Source organism: Colletotrichum fructicola, assembly GCF_000319635.2.
Source record: "Colletotrichum fructicola Nara gc5 chromosome Unknown KSG_Nara_v1_contig04, whole genome shotgun sequence".
NCBI lineage: Eukaryota > Fungi > Ascomycota > Sordariomycetes > Glomerellales > Glomerellaceae > Colletotrichum > Colletotrichum fructicola.
In genome coordinates, this window is record NW_027094054.1 from 5,493,870 (window position 1) to 5,516,439 (window position 22,570).

Here is a 22,570-nt window from a genome sequence, read left to right on the forward strand (position 1 = left end):
AGCAGCGCCCTATGAATCAGACACTTTGCCTGCCGATCTTATGTTACACAGATCATGCCCTGTCGAGCATTTCGACTTTGATACCTTCGAAGTCCGCCTTGGACTGGCTGGTCTTCCGTGATATGGTGGCGCTTTGGAACTGACGGAACTTTCTGGCCGACAAGCGTGCATGGAACTAAAAGACCGTGGTGATTAGGAAAAAAACGAATTTTCATGCGGCTGGCAGGAATGGGCTCTTACCATCTGGTTAATTTCCTCCAGTGTTCTGCCCTTAAGCTCTGGGATGTAGAAATACGTCCAAACAGCCGAGATGATGCATGAAGGGAACCAGATATATCCATATCTCGGGCCCCAATTGAGAGCGCTTGGGTTGATAAAATACGGTGCAGTGAACGTTATCAGCCAGGCGAGGAAATACCCAGCAGCTGACGCGACGCCCAAAGTGTAGCTACGCAGGCGTTGAGACGGAGCTTCGCCGGCGACCATCCAGGAGTACGGCGCAATCATCCCCTGGAGCAGTTTATATTAGTAATGAAGGGCATAAAGAACATAATGGAGCTTACGTTGTAGGCTATCATGAATAAGCACGATATCGCTACCAGCAGGTTCCCAGTCGAGACTGTGTTCGGGTGCTTGTCAAACGTGATTGCCATGACCAGCTGAAAGCAGCCGGATAGAATAAGGCCACTCAGGAGGAAGACCCGACGACGACCGTAGCGCACCACGACCAGTGCGTTTGCAATGATTGCTAGAAGACCACATGTTGACAAAACGTTGGTCATGGCGAAAGGGTGCTCGACTCTGGCGATGGTGAAGAAATATGCCTTGTACGCTTGGGTGTGTTAGTCTTTTTTTACGAGATGTTTTGACTAAGCTGGCACTTACCAATGATGAACATTGAACCTGAAGCACCTTGTAAGCATACTGCGCACATGGAAATGATCGTCCTTCTCCTGTCGATTGGATCTTTGAACATGTCCCAGAATGTCACCGACTTCTTCGTCTCAAAATCCTCAAGCACTGCACCTCGTATCTCGTTGACCTCGTCCTCAACATCAACACCGGTAGGTCTTAGCCACACCAGAGCCTTCCTCCCTTCTTCAATCCGATCTCTCATGATAAGCCATCGGGGCGACTCGGGGATGAAGAAGAGGCTTGCAGCGATGACAACAGGAACAGCATATACCACTCCTAAGGGTATCAGATATGCCGACTTGTCGGGGCGTTGGGCGGTTGCCCAATCTATGATCGTACCGAGGAGAGTTCCCTAGAAAGTAAATCAGTCTCTGTTGGTATGAATCAAAGAAGGATCCTCACAATCGTAACACAAAACTGAAAGCCGGTCATGAATAGTCCACGATACTTTGCCGGGCTGGTCTCTTGGATGTAAAGCTGCGAAAACGTCATGAAGCCACCATTGCCCAAGCCGATGAGCAGGCGACCAATGTAGAGCGCTCCAATGTGTGTTGTCGTCATCATAATGACGTTGGCCACTACGCAGAGTACACAGGATAGCCATAAACACATCTTTCGACTCAATTTCGAGGCGATTGCTCCTGCGAGCATGGAGCTGATGAAAGCGCCGAGGGTCATGAGAGATGATATCAACTGCTGGCGGGTGGTGGAAATGTTCCATCCGATGGTTGTTTTGGGGTCTTCGTAACCGTAGACCTGTCATTCAAAACCATGTCAGTGATTCGCCGAGGGCTGTAGTAAACAATGGTCGAAATACACACCTGAAGAAACCCAGGCATGGCCTGTAAGCCACCGATGATTCCAAAATCAACTCCATACTGGAATGGAGATAGCACTACCATTCCGCACGCAACGAAACACCTCCAATTGGCACGAATGCCATCAGGACGGCGTTCTCTCATTTCAGCACGAGTTGCAATGTGGAGAGCGAAAGTTCAGACGGAGAAGGAGGACAACTTTGGAAGCCGAATGTGGGGAGACGTCGTTCCCAAGGGGCGTCGAACTACTTAAGAAAACGCCAACACGGCAGACTGCCGCCATCGCGACCCCTGGCGTCGTATTTCGGGCCTTTCTGTCATTTTACCTTCCGCTGCCTCGACCCGTGTGCTTATTCAGAGCTTTCAAAAGTGCGGAGGGTAGCATGGTGGCTTTAGACCCACGCGGAGAACTGACAAAGACAGGCAGGGATCAGTGCAGCTAGCATGGGGACAGGTGATGATGTTGCATCGCACCCAAGACGTGGCACGACAGAGTGACTGGCTGGCAAGCGCCAACAAGCTTGCCATGGATGCAGGCAAGCGCCTCCACGACGCGGGTAGCCGTTCGAATAATGGCCGGAAGACATTATCAGAGCAAAGGGCTGGCTCATGTGGGGTAAATTGTTAAACGCGGGGTGCAACGTCTCGAGAAGGGACCCCACGGCAGATGTTTGGGGATAAATCGTGTTTCGCGGCAGATGCTTTTCTTCTTTTCCGGTTGGCAAAGTTTGTGACAAAATTCCCTTCATCACCCGAGGTCACTTGAATGTCGATACTGTCTTGATTTACAGCACCATATGAAAGTCCGGACTTCCTCGACATCAACTTCCCATCTCTCCTAAGCATCCTTACTCGTTTGGAGTCAGAAGTCTTTCATCATGTCTACCCCACCAAGGCACAGCAGCGGGATCAAAGTAATTATCGTCGGTGCTGGCTTCGGTGGCTTGACCGCAGCAATCGAGTGTCACCGGCAAGGTCACGATGTCGTGATTTACGAATCGTTCCCGGAACTGAAGCAACTCGGAGACATCATCTCCTTTGGACCAAATGCCGGTCGGATCTTTCATCGGTGGTCCAATGGCGATGTCGTTTCAAGGCTGCGTCCCTTGAGCATAAACCTTGAAAGCTACGGCTTTAGGATCCACAAGTGGGATACTGGAGAAGTAGTCTTGACTCAGAGAAGACCACCTCCCGATCCCGAGGCGCCGGTTCTGAATGGCCACAGAGGCGAGCTTCATGAGGTGGTTTTCAATTACGCGCGAGACGAGTTGAAGATCCCCATTCATCTGGGAGAGCCGGTTGTTGATTACTTTGAAAGCCAAGGCGGCGCTGGTATTCAACTTCAGGACGACAGGAAGGTTCGTTGAAAGACTCCCTAACTCCAGCGGGATCAATAATTGCCATGGGAATGATGAATCTGCTTTGCTGACTGATAGTTCAGATCGATGCCGATGTAGTGATTGCAGCCGACGGTGTTCGGTCTAAAGCGAGGGAGCTTGTCCTAAAACACAAGGAAAAGCCAGTGAGCAGTGGCTACGCCGTATGGCGGGCGTGGTAAGACATAGTCTCGTTGGAGCAAGTGATCAAGTACGCTGATCCAGTTTCTTAGGTTCTCTGCCGACGCCCTGCTCGCAGACCCTAGAACAAGGGAGTTCTGCGAGAATGGCGACACATTCAACGGTTGGATCGGACTGGACGCCCACTTCCTGTTCTCGACTATCAAAGGCGGCAAAGACGCCTCTTGGGTGCTGACACACAAAGACGAGTACGATATTGACGAGTCGTGGTCGCTCCCTGGGAAGCTGGAGGATGTGTTCAAAGCGCTGGAAGGTTGGGACCCGCTTTGCAAGGTGATTGTAGAGAAGACCCCGTCACTGGTTGACTGGAAGCTGGTTTACCGGGATGCCTTGCCGAACTGGGTCAGTAGCGGCGGCAGAATTGCACTACTCGGAGATGCGGTGCATCCATTTCTTCCAACGAGTGTCCAAGGAGCCACGCAAGCAATGGAGGACGGTGTAACGATCGCCATCTGCTTGAGACGCGCTGGCAAAGACAAGATTTCAACAGCTCTCAAGACGTACCAAGAGATGCGGTGAGTCATGCGCCCATTGTGCCAAGGGTGATCACCGAAGCTAATACACAAGGAAAAGGTATGAGCGTGTGAAAGCGGTGCAGCAAACCGGACTGTCAACCCGCGATCTTTGGCACAAGACGGATTGGAACAAGGTCAAGGAGAACCCGCAGAGTATTGCACTGCCGAGGGAAGACTGGATTCTTGAGTTCGACGCAGAGAAGCACGCAGAAGAGGCATTCGAAAGTCTGTTGAAGCCTGCTCTCTAGATTCCCTCAAGATGATGATGACTAAACGACCATGGGACCAAGAAAAAGAAGTCTGCAAAGAGGAGTCGCGCTCAAATGGTGACTTCAGAGCGTCGGCGATACAATAGATCACCACTCATTTAGTGCCATAGACTGAAGAAGTGTGTAGAGGGTTTAAGTGCCAGACATTATTTCTATCCAATCAGTGACGATATGAAAAAGCTCAACTCTTGATCAGCTTCAGAGAATCCGTTGAAGCCATCTGACGTGTTCAAATTCGGTGTTTGCAAGTTTCCGTACGGATCATTCGCAAAAGCCAGGTGGTCAATGTTCCCGTCTTGACTCGAAGCAGACATTCTGGGATCATCCTGAGATGACATTGACAGCATGCCGAGTCCCATTGTCCCCTGATCAGCAGACGAACTGCAGATGTTTTCGTGCGATGACATCCAGGCAGCTTGATGCGTCCGTTCACCGGACGTGGAATTCGTCGTATGTTGCGCTTCCATAGCAGCCATCTCCAATTTCTTTCGCATCAATCGTTGCTCTAATGAGTCTAGGTTTTGTAATAGACTTTGCGGGGTATCCCATACATCCGTATAACTCTGGTACGTCTTACGAAGCAACACAATCTTCTGCCCAGACAATTCATCGCAGATTGACGGAGCGAAGACCTTGCGTAGAATCTGTAGAGAAGCCGCAAGCCATACCGTGCTCGCTAAGAAGGGGCTGGTCCATTTGATGTGTGTATCTGATGAGCGACAGATAATAGCGTAAATGTCATCAGATGCCTCGAGGCAGTTACGTAGCCCTTCCGAGTGAGAAAGCCTCTCATTTGGATCTCTAGGTGTGGCAGTCCAACCTAAAGATGGGGAAGAACTCCCGGATTCTGAGAATATCGTACCAAGCAATACCTCACTGAAAGCATAGTGATGATAAATCATGAACCGCGCCAGCTGGATTGCGAGAAAGATTGAATGTTGCGCGGCATCCAACTTTCTATCAGAAACTGCTTGAGTTTTGTTGCTTGCGAACGAAGGTGTCGAAGACCCAAAACCAAGTTGAGTACCCTTGTAAGCAAGCTGTTGCGGCAAGTCAGCAACGGTTTGCTGGAGAGCCTTCAGCAACATAGACAGTTGTCGGGTGTCTTCAGCGGATTGTCTTCTGCGAAAGGACCCGTGAAAGTATCGCTTGAGAGAGTGAAAGTCGTCTCCCGGCGCAAGGTCCGAAAGTATACTATGCAGGTTGCCTTGGGCTAATACCTGCGCATTCCGCATGATGGAGTTGATAGTGATAAACCATGCAGCGCTGCTATCATTACCCGACAGAGCCAGCTTTCTCGATCTCTCCGTCGGGTTGGGGTCAAGTAAGCAGCTTGACTGATATGTATTCTTGAACCAGATATCATCGGGTATAGGAAGATACGTTTCGTTGATATCCTGGCCAATGGCAGTGGGGCAGCGGCGCACTGTTGATGTAAATACGTCCATTTCCCAGATGGCCCACCAGCTGCGCCGTCTTTCTTCCATATCTGACCACTGATTCAAGTCTGCAGTGGTTGACGGCGGGGTTGTTGGTGCCATGCTGTCAACCAGATGAAGTCTGAGTTCATATGCCACCCTAACACATGTGCCTACCATCCGCCATGCACGACCACGGACCCCCCTCGTGAGTTCATAAAAGGTGCACAATATCAATGCTTGAAGAAGACAGAGTGGTGGTGGATCGTCGTCACACTCGTCGATAGCTTGATCAATGAGTTCCCTAGCCAGGCCATGGAAATATGCGTGAGATAAGCTACACTGTGCTTCAGCGAGAGGTAAAGTCTCGTCATCAGTGAAGCGTGCAGAAATGGAGAACATCGCCGACATCAAAGCGCTCAGATGAAGAGTCTTTGGGATGGCCTGAATCTTGTCTCCAAAAGATGGTTGATGGAAAAGAGAGAATGCTGTCATATATTCGAAATACAGATTAGTGCTAAGAGCATTGTCAGCAAGCCGGAACCTGAACGAATAGTTAACGATTTACATGACGCACAGCAGTTGCAGTGACTCGACTGATAACCCCAGTGACTCGCAGACTTGCATGAGGACGTTCTGGGTCTCCGCAAGTCTAACGAAGAAATCGCCATTTGTCGGTGAGGGACCCCTCGAAAGAGGTGTCACGTTTGCTTCATGAGAAGGGTGGACTAGGGCAGAGAGGCTGATGGCGCGGACGAATCTGGTGTCAGAAATATGGGAGGAGCCGGGGCGTATGTTCTCGTCTTGGCCCGTGGATCGGGATAGCAAGAAGCCATTTTGGTGCCTCCAAGCTTTGGCAGGAGGGTCGAAACTCTGCGACTCAACTACTGCAGGTGGGTTGATGAATTGCTCCGTTGGTGTGCCTTGACAGGGAACCACCGGTGTACCCAGGTTGATGTGGACGGCGTCTTCGGAAGTTCTTCGGCGCTTGCGATTCCGTGAGCCTTTTTACGCATTTGTCAGTTCTTAATAGAAGACAGGCACTTTAGAACGGTGACCATACCTAGCTTAGGTCCCGGCTTCAGGCGCGTAGACGGGTAGATGCATGCGTGAGAAGTCTTTTCGCAAAGCAGGCAACGAGGCAAAGAACGGTCGCTGCAAACCGCCATTAGTATACATAAGCCTGTGCCGTTTTCGAATCAGCAACTCACCATTTGGCTTTCTTTCTGCGGGCCAGTCAGACCTGATCAGCACATGGACGCTCCCTGAGTCACGATAGCAGGGTGGGGCCACACCTTTTGCAAGATCTGCAGCTGAGATCCGATAGTTCGACTTCATGTACGGTGCCAGTGGGTGAATTCCCCGGCTCTTCACGGTCACCTAGATTCAATGCCATGATAGAGGTGATTACAGTCAGAAGGCCGGGCTGGTTCATGAATGAAGTCAAGAGCCCAGCCATGTCCAACTCCACGAAACGTAGACAGGTGGGTTTTCACCGGCCCGTCGTGGGGCTATCCCCGGCGCCAGTCACACGGGCACAGGCATCGGCCCTCTTCTTTGCGCCCCTGAGACAGCGTAAAACAGGGTATTGCTGAACGCTTCAACATTAATATCAGCATCCTGCCATCTTGCGAACCACATCCAATAGTTTGAAATGTCCTTTGACGTCATTTGAACCAAAGCCGAAGATTTGAAGACATCTGAACCGGAATAGAAATGGACATGGTGAGATTCTTCAAAGAGGTCGCCACCCTGCTCGCATCCACTCAGTCGTGGATCTTTAGAATGATGATTGGTCCTTACATATGGGCTGATACTGGGTCTCGGACTGATTTGGGGCAATTGCCCCTGATCCGGACGAATTTCCAAATGCCGCGCAGTGCCTGCCGCTCATTGCATCCGCCATTTTCTTGAAGCCATGGTAGAGCCACAATTTTTTAGTGGAAATCGCACCGAGAAAACAGCAGCGCAGTCAACATACTGCAGACCGGCATGGTCACAACGGGCCATGTCCTTGTTTCCTTCATGGTTGGACAACCAGCTTTAAACTTTTATCCTTGATTTTCGCCATTAACCATGCTCGAAACCTAAATGGTCCGTCCGTGTACACGTATTCATATTCACGATGGCGTGGAATCAAGGAGAAGGGGCTGGTTAACGGTTGGATCGCTGTGAAGCCTATGATGTACCAAATCACACTAATAAGAGAGATGCCTGACCGTATGAAGGAATCGAGGACTAACCTAGGTACTATAAGGACTCCAGCGGTCAACTTCTTTCCCTCGTCTTAAACCATCAGATTTACAATCAACAACCAATTTTTACGAATTCTTCTTCTCTTTCCCATCCAACCTGAAAATCTCACAATGGGTTCTCTCCCTTCTCCCGAGTACGACGCGATCATCGTGGGTGCTGGCTTTGCCGGATGTTACGCCCTTGACCAGCTGCGCAAAGCCGGGTTCAAGACGCTCGTTCTTGATGACGCGGCCGATCTAGGCGGTGTCTGGTACTGGAATTGCTATGCCGGAGCTCGTGTCGACACGCCAGTTCCTCTGTACGAGTTCTCAGAGGAGGAAATCTGGAGACCGTGGACTTGGTCCGAGAAGTATCCAGGTCGCGATGAGATCCGCAGCTACTTCAACCACGTCGAATCCAAGCTCCATCTTAAGAAGGATGTGCGATTCAATACTCGAGTCGTCAGTGCTGAGTTCGACCAAAGCGAGAACCAGTGGACCATTGTTACCAAGGACCAGACTGTGTCTAGATCTCGATACTTCATCCTTTGCACCGGATTTGCGGCGAAGCCGAACATTCCGGACATCAAGGGGTTGGATTCGTTCGCCGGCATATGCTGCCACACCTCCAAGTGGCCTCAGGGAGGCATTGACTTCAAGGGCAAACGAGTTGGCATCGTCGGAAACGGCTCCAGTGGACTTCAGGTCATCCAGGAGATTGCTCCTGAGGTTAAACATCTGACAGTCTTCCAACGCAGCCCTACTTATGCCCTTCCAATGCGCCAGACGCCTCTTTCCGAAGAAGACCAGAAAAAGGAGACCTACCAGGCTCTTTACGATCTTCGTAAGAAGACCTTCGCAGGCCTCGACTTCGAATTCAACCCCGCGATCTGTGCCGATGCTACGGCGGATGAACGGCAGGCATTCTTCGAGAAGATTTGGGCCAAGGGTGGACTTTCGTTTTGGCTCGGCACCTACCAAGATGTCATCAGAAACAAGGAAGCAAACCAGCATGCGTATGAGTTCTGGCGCAGCAAGGTTTTGGAGAGGGTGCACAAGCCAGAGATGCAAGACCTGCTGGCGCCAGCAAAGCCGCCGTACTATTTTGGAACCAAACGGGCTACCCTTGAACAGCGGTACTACGAAGTCTACAATCGCGACAATGTCACCTTGATTGACACCAAGGCAAACCCCATCGCCGAGGTTGTTCCGGACGGCGTCTTCACTGCTGATGGAGAGCTCCGCAAGTTTGACGTCCTCATCCTAGCAACTGGTTTCGACTCGGTGACTGGAGGCATTCTCGCCATCGACATTAAGGGCACGAAGGGGCAATCTTTGAAGGAGAAATGGGCCAAGGGCACTACCACTCATCTCGGGATGATGACATCGGAATTTCCAAACGCCTTCTTCATCTACGGGCCGCAAGGGCCTACGTCTTTCTGCAATGGGCCTACTTGCGCAGAGCTCCAGGGCAATTGGATTCGCGATACGTTGGTTTTCCTGCGCGAGCACGGCAAGATTTATATCGAACCTAATCAGGAGGCTGAACAAGCTTGGAGACAACTTGTTAACAACATTGGAGACGCCACCCTCTTGCCACAGACCCAGTCTGAGTACATGGGTACCAACATCCCCGGAAAACCCAAAGGTAAGCAACTCCCTCGACATCAATGTTCCAAAAGGGTAGACGCTGACACGAATGAACAGAAATGCTCAATTTCTTGGGCGGATTGGTTGAGTACACCCGACACATTACTGAGTCGCAAACCAATGATCTGAGGGATTTCAAGCTTCAGTAAAAAGCAGATAGACCCTTAGGGTCTTGCCGCCTTCTGCGACACCATCTTCATTATTTCGTAGCGAAATTTCAAAGAGAAAGTTTCCTGTGCTAAATGAACCTTTGAAAGGGCGTTGATTTGAAAATAAAATAGTTGCTAACAGTATCTAAACGTTGGCCTCCTCCCTTCTTGTCTGCAAGTCCAGCTTCCTCTGCTTCCTCCACTCCTCAGCATATATGACACCGAAGCCATGCTCAAAGACAACACGAATCTCCTCCAAGGTCATATTGGCAGCTTCAGGGAAGCAGAAAATCACAAACACCCAGCCGAGGAATGACAGGCCAGCGTAAAACCCGAAGGTGCCAGATGGTGTCATGCCTCGCATCATAGACAGGAATGTTGAAGAGACAATAATGTTTGGTCCCCAGTTGAAAATGCTATACAGCCGTCAGCGCAAGGTTTGATACATGGTCATCATGGAAGCTTACTTGATCATCATTGTGCCACTCGCTCGAACCTCCATAGGGAGGAACTCGTTGGCCTGCCAAGGAACACAGCCCAAGCCAGCGGCGTAAAACGCCACGAACATGATCATTGAGACCAAGACAAGAATTGCTGGCCAACCGACTTCCTGGGTCTTGAGCTCCAAAGTGTTGAGGTCCAGAGGAATCCAGTGGAAAGCGATGGCTGCGATGGCTAGGCAAACAGGCATTCCCCACATTGTCCAGAGCAGGAGTCTGCGACGTCCAACTCGATCGATAAGGAAGATAGATAGAACGGTGAAGATCCAGTTCGTTCCGGCTACAACGGTGCCAACCGCAATGGGGTTGGAGAAGCCCACAATCTGAAACAGAGTACTGGAGTAGTACATCTACCTTCTTGTTAGCTTCTCGGTGCATCGAAGTGACCAATAGGGTACTGACCAACGTGTTAAAACCGCAAAACTGTTGGAATAGCATCAGTCCGCAAGCGCAAATAGCTGCCCTCAAATTGGCTGGGATAGTGAAAATACTTGTGAGAGACTTCCGAAGAGAAATCTCCTCATTAAGGGCTTTAGCTTGGTTAACCCCACGTTCGATGGAAGTCATTTTATCGGCAATTTCGTCTTCAGTCCCGTTGGGGTAGATTCTTCGGAGGACACGAACGCACTCTTCTCGCTTTCCGTGGAACATCAACTGACGAGGGGACTCGGGGCACCAGAAGAGGAGAATTCCTAGCACGATAGAAGGAATACCTCCGATTGCTATCATATATCGCCATCCATGAGGTGTCTTGTAGAAGGCGGCATCGAAGGCATAAGCAAGCACCGAGCCGCTCCCGAGGAAGATCATGTCGACTGAAATCATACGACCTCGGAACCTTGCAGGTGATATCTCGGCGATGTATAGTGGCACGATCTGAAGAAGACCGTTGTCAGGTGGTTTACTTTATCAGTCGATAACAGAAGTAAGACATACCATAGATGCTGAGCCAACCCCAAGACCAATAACAAGACGTCCTACGGCCATCTGGGCGACAGAGAAGGCCGCTGACTGAATCACAGCTCCGAGCGTAAACAGAACACTGGCGAACCAGATAGAGGGTTTTCGGCCGAGCTTGTCTGCCGTGAGACCAGCAAAGATTGCTCCTAGAAGAGCACCAGCGGCAGTCAACGCGGTGACAAGCTCCTTCTCGGAATGAGTGAGCTCTTTCCCACCCAGATCTGTTCTGATGACGACCAGAACTCCAGAGATGACACCCGTGTCATAACCAAAGAGCATGCCGCCAATGGCAGTTGCTGCGGCGCAGAGCCAAACGAAAGCACCAGGCTGAGTCTCTTCAATACGCTCAAGATCACGATGCTCAACAGCCTTGATTGCGTCGGCGACAGCAGCATCTTGTTCGATGTGTTGGACCCCTGGGCTGGGGGGCTCGTCGTCTTTGTTGACAACACCCATGTTGAACGACTGATGATCGCAGGTGTAAACAAGAGGTGGAAGTAAGAGTGGGTGGTAGAAATGGACTGAATGGGTTGTGAGGTTGGTGAGAAGCGATTCCTGATAAGAGGGTGAGATGTCCGAGCTTCTTATGTAGTCCGACCGGATGGCATGTTCTCATGTCTTTCAGGTTCAAGTCTTCGGCAGCAAGGTTCATCTTGTCAATAACAGGGCAAATACGCAATGTCAAGCTGACGCTAGCGGGCGGGGACAAACCCGACGGACGGCAGTCTTGATGCGCAAGTCCGAACCATATTCTGAGTTTATGATTGGCCCAGCATATACCAACAGCCTTGAGGAGGCTCTCCTGAAGTCCATGGCAGACCCACCGGATTGACAAAATGTAGGCTCTGACTGGACAGAGACAGGGCCATCATGATGTTCTTTCTGCAACTGTGGATGTGCGGGAGACGTGAGAATGGATTCGTGGGGGTAAGCCGGGTAAGGTTGGCGGAGATCAAGCAAGTGATCGCGGGGTAAATTAGCAGGGGTTCATCTGGGGAAATGGCACATTTACTGGTTTCCCCACTGAGTTTGCGACTTCTACGGGCTGGTGACCCGAGTCATTGCTCTTAGCGTCGCGCATTTACTGCCTACCTTGACCAGCTTAGGCATGGATTCCGTAACGACCAGTTGCGCTCGCACTTCAGTTACCCAAAAGAGACTACGACACACGGTTAGCCGGCAGCTTCACATTATTCGATCAGTAAACGCGCCCAGGAAGGCAAAAATAATCCGGTACTCAGCTCAGCTACCGGAATCAGCTGCCATCTGTAGATGTGAAACAGAGAACCCCGAGACGGCTTTCGTCACAAGTCACCATTTCGGGGATTTTCACCTGCTTTGGAATTTTGTTTTCCGATGAAGGGATATATCCGTGTCCCGTGAACCGAGACGGGTTGGCTTCCCTGTATATGAGTAGATGGGGTCGGAAGCTTGCAAAGCCAGGCAACATGCCGATATCCAGTGCTTGGTCTTCTCAATGGCGTTCATCATGAAGATTCTAGTCTTTATCGGAAACCTAATGCCGATGCCAAGTACGAATCTCCTCCATGGCGTTTGTCGAAAAATTCGAGTCTTCAATTGTCGGAAACCTAATGCCGATGAAATACATGTGCATGTAAGCTGGCGTGGTATTGAGGGTCCAAGGTAGCAGAATTGTCTAATGTGATTATGAGTTAAAAATGAGCAGAAGCTTTGGATGACGAATTGTTTGATTAATGAAGCTCCGATTAGCGTAGATTTCATGGTAATCTTGTGTTGGGAATGTCTGCTTGTACGTAGGGGAGAAAACACAGAAGTATATGCGAAATCGCCTGTGACATATAGCGTAGGCAAGTATTCTCTGCCTGTTGCTGAATCACTCGGAAGTCAGAAGGACTGCTCTATATTCCTGGCTGATGAATTCACAATGTCCTTATATAGCATTCCTATGCACAAAAGTACTGCTTGTAGACATTAAGATGAGTGCCCTCTGATTGTTGATGATGCCTTGCGTTATGATAGGCCACCACCGCCTGCTCCGGTTCGCGGGTCGGAGCCTGACCCACCTTTGTTCCCGTAATGGCCGGCTGCCTCGGCTGACCTTGGAAGATAAGGCGCTATCATCTTGAGACTTGTCTCGACGAAGTACCACAAAGAAACCAGTCAGCGGCTGAAGGTCGACAAGCGCTCATCATTGCTGAGTAATTGGGGACTGACGCCTCTGAGGTACGACTGCCCCCTCAGTTGATAGCGTCAGCTAAAGCTTTCTTGGGAATCCTCGCAAATAAGACATGCTTGGAAGTCTGCGAAAAGACCGAAAGGTCTGGCCAGGACCCGAGAAGACGAGGAAATGCCAAGAGCGCCACGCGAGTTATTATATGGTCGCGTGGCCCGGGCCGGGTATTTGCCATATGTGAGGCAATCGCGAACCCGAAGGGAAAGACTAGGAAATGGCGAGAATACTACCTTCTATGCATTCTACCGGCGGCTAAATTCGTACGAACCAAACTTTTGGTCGTCGCACGTGTGCCCAAGTGTGGAGAAATCGGTAGTCTTATGCGGGATGGAACCTCCGAATCTCTTTTGGCGGCTCGTCTCCGTCGTTGCCAGCCACATTGATCACGGACAGACGGATGTGGAACGCCATCTGTATAGTGATGATTCGTCAAAATCGCCTATATTCATCAGCTATGTATAGGTTTTCTAGACTGATGTCGAGGCTACGGTACCTGATCGTGAGTGAGCGACATCACGACAAATTATAGCGAAGGTACGAAATGCAAGTAGATGTAATTGATTATGTCGTGTTCAGAACAGGTCTCCAGATAGATCACATCGATGGATCACTAGCACCAGCCTTCATAACAGCTCCGTGCCAAGGACCAGGTACCGGCTGAATGTTCAAGGTCACAATGCTTCAAATAATGCAACCCAAGCAACCACACATCCTTAAACCAAACTTCCAGCTGCAGCCAACAGAATGGTATAACCAAATGAAGTGGCGCATCAGGATTCCTTCCACCTTCTCTCATAGGCAGCTGCTTCACATTCAGCACCGAGAGTTACACGAAAGCGGCCTTGTCAGACGCCACAACATCGTGGAAAATGCCAAGTTTGAGGGCATCTTCACATAGGATTGAGAAAATATAAAGGCGAGAAGCCCCTCCCCCGAAAACACGGAATCATTGTTCAACCACGCAAACTTCCACGCGCACTCTTTAACATGGTCTCTTTCTCCACTCTCTTGGTGGCTCTTACCACCGCCGTTGGAGTCTTTGCTCTCCCTGGAGACCTGATCAAGCGTCAATCTACACCAAGCTCAACCGGAACTCACAATGGATACTACTACTCTTGGTGGACTGATGGTGGCTCACAAGTGACGTACACCAATGGAGCCGGGGGCTCGTACTCTGTTGTTTGGCAGACTGGTGGAAATTTCGTCGGTGGAAAGGGATGGAACCCGGGCAGTGCGAGGTATGTTGTCTTAAGCTTTCCAAAGAGCACATATCCTGACATTGTCAAACATCTAGAACCATTACCTACTCGGGAACCTACAGCCCCAACGGTAACAGTTACCTCGCCGTCTATGGTTGGACAAGAAATCCTTTGATTGAGGTAACATTCCTGAAGTAGCAGCTCTTGGGATCTGTTAGCTAACGGCTCGAAGTACTACATTGTCGAGAACTTTGGTAAGAAGCCACCCGCCGACTGCGACATACGCTCTTCCATCGAGCCTTCACTGGTCACATCGCTAATCTATACTGCAGGAACCTACAACCCCTCCTCCGGCGCTACAAGGAAGGGCTCCGTCACCAGCGACGGCGGAACCTATGACATCTACGTTAGCACTCGAACCAACGCCCCGTCCATCGAGGGCACCAAGACCTTTCAGCAGTACTGGTCTGTCCGCCAGAGCAAGCGAACCGGCGGCACTGTCAACACCGGGACACACTTCAACGCCTGGGCTGCTGTCGGATTGAACCTCGGTACCCATGACTACCAGATTGTTGCGACGGAGGGCTACTTCAGCAGTGGCTCTGCGTCAATCACTGTTGGCTCTGATGGCGGCAGTACCAGCCCGCCTCCCACCAGCAACCCTCCACCCAGTGGCGGTGGTGGAAGCGTAAGCCTCCCGATGGTAGTCTCATGATTTGCGTGTTGCTAATGCCTGTTTCTTTCAGTGCGCTGCCAAATGGAGCCAGTGTGGCGGCTCTGGTTGGACTGGGGCCACCTGCTGCGAGTCGGGATCGACCTGCACCGCTTCGAACCAGTGGTACTCACAGTGCCTCTAATCTTTTTTGACCGGGAGATAACAGTTGAATGGCATTTCTCATCAATACGCCTTCGAAGTTCTGAGGTTGTTCCTTGACGGGAGGCACGATGTGACTGAAATTGCTCTTCTCCTACCTAGCATTCTTGCACATAGTTTACAATTACACCGAACGATTGAGTAGCCTAAAGATCAAGACATAGGACGTGCTGTGAACGACCAACGACCGGAAATATCTACATGTTCTCGTCGAATGGAGAACCGTCCACAGAACAGATAGTACCTTCCTCGGGTAACTCGCCAGAAACGAGATACTTCCGAACGTAAGACACGGTGCATTTGCTTGGAGCGTTGATGGAGCAATGTCCCACAGAATCTTGCTGCAACAATCTTGCGCCTTCGAAACTTTTGACGTTCTTGCGGGTGCCCTCAAGCGGTGCCACGGGATCAAAGGTGTTGCCGATAAATAGCATTGGGGTTTTGGTTTTGCCGCCGAAGGGGCCCCCAAAGCGCCACTTCGGTCGGGCCGGATACCCAACACAAGGCAGCTTCGAAGTAGTGGCGAACATGTTGCCGAATAACGGACTTTGTTGCTGGAGGATGGTAACCCAAGCAGCCATCTCCGACTTGGAGATGTTGCGGAAGTCGAGCCCGTCGGTGCAATAAATGCCGTAAGTGATTTCGCTCCAGAAGCCTTCGCTCATCCCTTCAGTGACACAATCCGAGGTCTTGCACCCATCCACTGGAATATGAAATTTGCGGGACGGCAGCATATCGACCGCTCCGGAGGGGACAGTACCATTCAAGAGAGCCGAGAGTGTCTCCGCCAGCTTGACCCATGTGCTATCTCTATACGGTCGGTAAAGTGCCCCAAATATGCCTTGAACCAGAATATCCCTGGTAAAGATATCCGGAAAAGGCATACCGTCCTCGTAGACGGATATTGGATTGGTCTGCAGGGTCTCCAACAGGTCGGCGACAGACTTCTGCATGGCCTTGGGGCCATCTTCATTGTATATCGCACAGTTATCAGGCCCTACTGCATAGCAAAGTCTGAAGAACTCAGACCATTCGTTGTCCGTGTCAAGCAGGAAGCCTAGGAACTCTCCGGAAGCCTCATCTTCCCATTCGCCACAACCGTCTACTATCATCCTCCCCACTCGTGATGGATACAGGCTGGCGAAGGTTCCGCCTAGGAAAGTTCCATAACTAAAGCCCTGTGAGAGTGTTAAACAATCTTTTCAAGCCGAAGAGTAAAGTTGGATAGTGAGTGAACGTACCCAATATTGCAAAAGCTCCTCGCCTGGTTGGTATTGAAGAGACTCTGGCACCATGAAATCTTTGTCTCCACCGTGAAGAGTCATCAGCGCTTCTCGGGCCCTCTGTTCTCTTGCTTCACCACTCTTTTCCACCATCGCCAGTAGGTCACGCGCCACAAAGGCTGTGCTGACGGTGCTCATGAAAAGAGCCTTTTCTGAGCTGGCATTCCCCGCATTGCAGAGCTTCTCTAGGGATCGCGCTCGCGCCCACAAAAGATCAAATGACTGGACCGATACATCCCCATACGCCGTTCCGAGTTGATGCCAGAGCTGGCGAGCTATAAGATCGTCGAAGCACGAGATGCGTGGAGTTGAAAAGCCGACACCTCGGGGATCGAAGGAAACAAGGTCAAAGACCTTGCCATCTGGATCCTCGCTATTGATGGCATTGACTAGGTGATCGTTGAGCCTGCCCGTCAACATGGTCACGCCCTGCACTCCAGGGCCGCCTGGCAGTTATTAGCCCGGTGGAGAATGTTGTGAGATTCAATTACGAACCTGGGTTGAGAAAGATCTCGCCACCATAGCGGGGGTCCAGAATGGAAACATTAGCGGGCTGTTTGATCATGGCGATGGCTACTTCATGAGTGTGCCAGTTTTCTTCTTGTTCGGTCCAGTCCATTGGGAGAAGGAGCCTAGCGCATTGAAACCTTCCATAGCAAGGAACGTATTCCAAATCTCTTGATGGTGAAACCGCTTCCCAATCAAAATAGGTGTCGTTATTCGACTTATTCATGGGGTAAGATGCGATGCCGTCCAAATCATTTTGTGCAGGCACCCAGGGCAGGAAGGGGAGACTGGCCATTTGGACAACCGCGACTCCCAATGTGCAAGCAATGGCAATAGTTGGCCATTTTGGCATGCGTGGCAGTCGAGCCTTGTTGACCACAGGCTCAATCGGTCGCTTTCCCATGTCGAAGAACAGTTGAATTGGCGATTTCGATGTTCGCACGGACGAATTGGCGGAAGAAGTCCATCATCTTATGTTGTTTGCACTTTGAATGTTCCTGACATTAAGCGAGGAACTTTTGGTAGGATGCGATACGATCCTTGACGCGTCGGGGATTCATCATGCCGTGACGTGGGCTTGACAATCTTGGTCATCACGCCGCATGAGTCTAGTCCTGATGTGGCAAGATGACTGATTTTGGTTTAGGATTGTCTCGTCAAGTTCTTATCGAAGAGCAACGATAGACGCAAAATGTGATTAGCTCCTCGTGTTGTCTGATTCAATCAGACCTAAGAAACTCACATTGTGATATTGAGTAATGTTCCATGAAACCCGCTTTTGCATCAAACGCTCTTCAGCACGGCCAGGTCTTTCAACGATGCCTCACCTGTGCGTCTGTCCAATGAGTTTGATAACCAGAAACGTATCGCTTCACCAAAAGCTGGGAAGCCGGCTACTTGTCACAGCAATCTATTACAATTGATTTTTGCTATTTGAATGGATAGTGATGATCAGATGATCGTAACAATGACGAAGACAATGACGATAACAACAGCAATAACAACAATTATAGTAACAATGCAAGTAAGAACAACAATATGAGTAGCTTATAAAGTTGGCGCATATAGCGAAAGGTACCCTCGCAGATAGAAAAACTCTATTGATCATTGGGTATGTATGTTTCCGGGTGCACGTGTTCTCAATGCGGTATATCAGTGGTGCCTGATCGCGAGGACGATATGAGGAGCAGTGGGAGGGTTTGGGAATATCTATGGAGAGTTACAAGATTGGAGACTATTCCAAAGAGGATGTATATTGCTGTTCCCGCTATCAAAAGCTAGCCGAAGAATGTTAACTTCAGTCTCTCTCTGCTTGGTTTTGCAACTGCTGCCGGTTTATTGCATTCCACTGGCGCTGTTTGATTTGAACCAAGAAAGCTTTTAATTGGTCATCCGTTAACGAGCTAACTTTTGGGTTCGCCATTCGAGCATTTCTGATGTCTTCGGGCGTGACTCTGACGTGTGGCGTATTTTCAAGTTGTTGCGGTGGTTCAGCCCGAAATGAGAAGTTGTCGCTGGTCTCGCCGCCCACATTCTCAGAGCCAGTTGCGCCGTCTGCCTGTTTTTCTGCGGGCTGCTGTGATGGAACGTCACTCCCTGCGCCTTCTGGGCCACAAGAGCGCTGTTTCGACATTTTGCTGACTGCGACGAGAATCCAATCAGCACGCGACGCGGACAATGGTCCGTGTTAAACTCACAGTTTTGGGTGTCTGCTCATATGAGTGCGTAGAGTGGAAGTAGGTGGTGAGTCGAGTCTGAGTGAAGATTCCAGGTCAAGCCTTTCATGAAGATGCTCATGAGATTTGTTGCTATTTCGGTCAGTTTGATTGTTCCAGCGAGACACGATTGTGACTGAATAGACCCCGCGCAAGTTCTCTTAGCGTGCGGCGCATGCGGGTGCCGGTGCTGAATGATCCGGATAGTGGAGGACAATGACCCCCGCCGCTCTCGAATCTGGACTGCGCCACCTTTCCAGCCACACATCAACACGACTTTCAAAATTCCAATCGGACATCATCAACCTCAGAACCATAATTATTGGATTATTAACTCTTCTGTAAAGGACTTCAATTGATCACAAATCCACTTGATTCAGTATTCGAGGCTTTCAATACCTCAGTGTTACGTTACGTTGATGAGAGTATTTTGGTAACTAGCTGCAGAGTGATGTTGGTGAAGAAGCGACCATGACAGTAGCAACGACGACGATGGCAGCGACAGATACGAACGCGAGGACGACGAGGAAGCCAGAAACAAGATCAGTATTAAAAGTAAGTGTTGTTGTTTCTTGTCTTAATATCTTCATTTTTTAAAAAAAAACAAAAAGAACAAAAAAGAAAACAAAAAAACAAAGACACAATAAAAGGATTTGATTAACAACTGTTGCTTCCATCTTCCTTTCGCGGATGAGGTAAGGATCCGTTACTTTTTTTCCGTCGCCCGGTGCCTAGTTTGCTGGATTTGAGAGGGTTAGCTCTAGGTTCACATTGATCTCACAGGACCCCATCACTCTGCGAATACTGCTTTGGGATCCCAAAACGAGACACCTGGTCTGATTGTAAGTGTAGATATCATACCGGAGGCCTCGAATAGACTACTCCTCCCCATATATCTATCTGATGAGCATGTTTCTCCTTAAGGGACTCCACATATGTTGACTTACTAAATCTGTCTGAGACTCGTAGACCCATTTCCCGACTGATGCTACTTGATGCAATTGACTGCCCAGTTGCACTTCGGACCGAGGAATAATAGCGCAAGCATCACAGCCCTTAGGGATCAACGAAGCGTGCTCGGAGACATCCGTGTCAGGAGTCTCATCTCTCCAGACGACACGGGCTGTGGGTTCTCTGCTGCATGTAGGGGCGGCAACTCACGTGCATCGCGGCCTCGCGTCTAACTCGCAACCCAACGTGTCATGTCAAGAGGCTGCTGCCGGCGCTCAGATTTGAATAAGCGGCTTCACGAAACCCTTAATGGGGCGAGTTGTGAGACTAGCGCTAGCTGCTTGTCAAGGCTTGTCGTCGAGAAAAAGATCGTCCTTCCTTGTCAACCCCCACATCGGCGGAAGCTTAAGTGTCCTTAGATCAGGAATCGGTCTGTGAAATGCCTACCCGGTTTATTTCTCGGTGATGCCGACTTTGAAATAAAGCTGTTCGCGGCAATGAGCCATTCAAGATCCGACTCGCGGCAAAGCTTGAGCCTCAACGTATCTGTGTGCATTGAGAAGGGGCTAATCCGAGATCCAAGGCTGTCAAAGCTCAAGAGGCTGGCGTTAGGCTTCAGTCAACCTCTCTGCCAGAACTCCTAATAGTTTTGGTTTCGCGTTGGACACGCTGGCGGACTACTCCGAGAGACTTTGGTGTCGTGGCCGTTGGGATCTCTTTCTCCGTGCACTACTAGTGCCCATTACTATTCCACATTGACCTAATATGAATATCACTGGCCTAGATCAGTTACATGGTAACTGCGTTGGACGAGGCTGACGGCAAGACATATTAATTTTCCAAAATATCATGAATAAGGGAATTGATTGACTCATTTGCACTGGGCAGCGTTGAAGGACCTCGTCGCGGACCACACAGGGAGGAGAAAAGATGCCTCGGTGTTCTGGCTTCGCCGAGGACAAATGTGTATAAAAGCCGAGAGATGGTTACTGAATAGCAATGACTTAGGATCACCACCCACAACCGTTCTTACTTCAGTCATTCTTTCCAATTCACTCTCTGACATCGTCTCTCGTTACTTTCCAAGTCATTCTTTCAGTCCAAACCAAGCATACCTATCAAAATGCGTTTCTCTACCATTACCGTCGTTCTCCAGGCGGCCGCTCTCGCCCAGGCCGCCACGCTTCCATCCCCTCCCTCGGGACAGTCCATCGAGCTCGTCAAAGACTCCGTTGCCCCTGTCTCAGACACTTCAATCGCCAACCTCGTCGAGCGCAAGGAGGTCACCGACGTCCACGCCATCGAGACCCTCGCAGAGCAGTTCAGCTCCGCCGACAAGGACCTCGTCCTCCGCGACCTGCAGAAGCGCACGCTCAACATCAAGCTGGGCGCCGACACCGGCAATCGCTACCGCGCGACCATCAACGGCATCGCCATCATCGTGCACTTCTTCTTCGATCTCGCCATCGAGAAGACTGTCTTCTACTGGACCATTGACGGGACGAACCCTGCCCCGGGAGACTTGAGACTTGGTTTCCGTGATATGACTTCCGGAGCGGGCGTCCCTGATGCGCGGTATGCGCACGATAACCGCTACTACTTCCCGGGCTTCCGTCTGTATGATGTTATCAACATCTTCAAGCCTTAGAGGGCGTGATTGGAGCGGCGGGCGGCGAACTCGAACGCGATGGGGATTCGAAAAAGGTGGGGAGATTCAATGTGCTGGGATTCATGTGGAGGTGTCGACTGTTTCCTTAAACCCGGGTTGTCGTAAGGCTTCAACAGCTTTCGTTCTTCTTGATAGATTTTGTTTTCATAGACTGCATTTCCAGTGTGTGCAATGTATGCATTTGACATGGAAACTTTCCCGCGCTTGTGATGATTAGATGCGAAAGAAAAGAAAGACGTTAATGCCTAGGTACGCAGGCATGGAATTCTTACCTTTCATGAAGTGCTTACCGTACGGCGGTAGATTTTCCAGTGATCTGGCGCGCTGGATTGCAGTCTGTCTCCTGACCTGACCCGCCATCTCATCGCCATCTCATTGCCATCACGTCCTAGTCTAAGGTGTACCGATCAAGCATGGGAATGCTTTCCCCGGGCCGGACGGAAACCTACCCCTGAGCTAATAGAATGGCTATGGTCTCGTTTTTGAACTTTCTTTCCCTCTTGATATACTTTCTTATTATTCAGGCTATCTTCTATATAACCCTCAAGAGGTACAACTATCTTTATTTCTATCCTCGTTGCTATTATCATCGTCCTCGTCGTCCTCGTCGTTGTCGTCGTTGTCGTCGTTGTCGTCGTTGCTATCCTCACTGATGTCGTAAAACCAGGATCCGCGCGGATAGCGAAACTCATCGATATTTCTCAAGTTTCCTCCATATCACATTCGTCGCCTGCGTGTGTATTAATTTCGGCCACGTCGTCTACTTGCTGGTAATCCGCATTTCTGCCCTTGCCATCTACGACAGACACATTTGTGCCTACCTACCACAAGGTAGGATTGTGATGGAAACACAGATCAAGGTACCTTATTGAGGCTATTCTTCCTCTTGCCCGTCGGGGGACTCGCTCCATTTCGGATCAGGCGAGTCGAAAAGAGAAACATCCGAGAAGGTGAATCCAAGTTTCGAGGCGAGTGATCGCCACTTTGACGAGGCATTTTTTTTGCCGCCTTCTCGATACGAGGATAGAGCGTAGGGTGAAAATGGTCAGATGGAGATGCCGCCACCGGCGACTCACCTTGAGAGATGCCATGACTTTCAAGTGTTGGAGCATGATGACCGGGTGGCATTTAATCACTTTCTCGATACAGTTA

General features: G+C 50.2%; 7 protein-coding genes across 7 annotated transcripts; 4 read left to right on the forward strand and 3 right to left on the reverse strand.

Moving 5' to 3' along the window:
- Nucleotides 1-52: 52 nt before the first annotated feature.
- Nucleotides 53-1,754, reverse strand: ecdD-6 (Major facilitator-type transporter ecdD; the record flags this gene model as incomplete). The annotated part of the gene is made up of 6 exons (XM_032026813.2): nucleotides 53-175; nucleotides 241-510; nucleotides 564-832; nucleotides 886-1,267; nucleotides 1,318-1,671; nucleotides 1,737-1,754. The coding sequence occupies 6 exons, from the start codon at nucleotides 1,752-1,754 to the stop codon at nucleotides 53-55; spliced, it is 1,416 nt and encodes a 471-aa protein (XP_031892230.2).
- An 857-nt stretch (nucleotides 1,755-2,611) lies between these two features.
- Nucleotides 2,612-4,073, forward strand: roqM-3 (FAD-dependent monooxygenase roqM; the record flags this gene model as incomplete). The annotated part of the gene is made up of 4 exons (XM_032026824.1): nucleotides 2,612-3,091; nucleotides 3,175-3,287; nucleotides 3,343-3,825; nucleotides 3,884-4,073. 4 exons carry the CDS (start codon nucleotides 2,612-2,614, stop codon nucleotides 4,071-4,073), a joined length of 1,266 nt encoding a protein of 421 aa, XP_031892233.1.
- Nucleotides 4,074-7,878: 3,805 nt separating this feature from the next.
- CGGC5_v008393 (Baeyer-Villiger monooxygenase) lies at nucleotides 7,879-9,545 on the forward strand (the record flags this gene model as incomplete). Its single annotated transcript, XM_032026837.1, has 2 exons — nucleotides 7,879-9,394; nucleotides 9,454-9,545. The coding sequence occupies 2 exons, from the start codon at nucleotides 7,879-7,881 to the stop codon at nucleotides 9,543-9,545; spliced, it is 1,608 nt and encodes a 535-aa protein (XP_031892232.1).
- Nucleotides 9,546-9,690: 145 nt separating this feature from the next.
- Nucleotides 9,691-11,461, reverse strand: itr1-2 (Myo-inositol transporter 1; the record flags this gene model as incomplete). Its single annotated transcript, XM_032026848.1, has 4 exons — nucleotides 9,691-9,961; nucleotides 10,013-10,395; nucleotides 10,448-10,921; nucleotides 10,982-11,461. The coding sequence occupies 4 exons, from the start codon at nucleotides 11,459-11,461 to the stop codon at nucleotides 9,691-9,693; spliced, it is 1,608 nt and encodes a 535-aa protein (XP_031892227.1).
- Nucleotides 11,462-14,207: 2,746 nt separating this feature from the next.
- Nucleotides 14,208-15,276, forward strand: xynB-2 (Endo-1,4-beta-xylanase B; the record flags this gene model as incomplete). Its single annotated transcript, XM_066152008.1, has 4 exons — nucleotides 14,208-14,458; nucleotides 14,515-14,599; nucleotides 14,652-15,107; nucleotides 15,166-15,276. 4 exons carry the CDS (start codon nucleotides 14,208-14,210, stop codon nucleotides 15,274-15,276), a joined length of 903 nt encoding a protein of 300 aa, XP_066008700.1.
- A 214-nt stretch (nucleotides 15,277-15,490) lies between these two features.
- CGGC5_v008396 (putative hydrolase) lies at nucleotides 15,491-17,141 on the reverse strand (the record flags this gene model as incomplete). The annotated part of the gene is made up of 3 exons (XM_032026871.2): nucleotides 15,491-16,471; nucleotides 16,535-17,022; nucleotides 17,072-17,141. The coding sequence occupies 3 exons, from the start codon at nucleotides 17,139-17,141 to the stop codon at nucleotides 15,491-15,493; spliced, it is 1,539 nt and encodes a 512-aa protein (XP_031891902.2).
- Nucleotides 17,142-20,872: 3,731 nt separating this feature from the next.
- Nucleotides 20,873-21,397, forward strand: CGGC5_v008397 (uncharacterized protein; the record flags this gene model as incomplete). Its single annotated transcript, XM_032026882.1, has 1 exon — nucleotides 20,873-21,397. One exon carries the CDS (start codon nucleotides 20,873-20,875, stop codon nucleotides 21,395-21,397), a length of 525 nt encoding a protein of 174 aa, XP_031891903.1.
- Nucleotides 21,398-22,570: the final 1,173 nt, after the last annotated feature.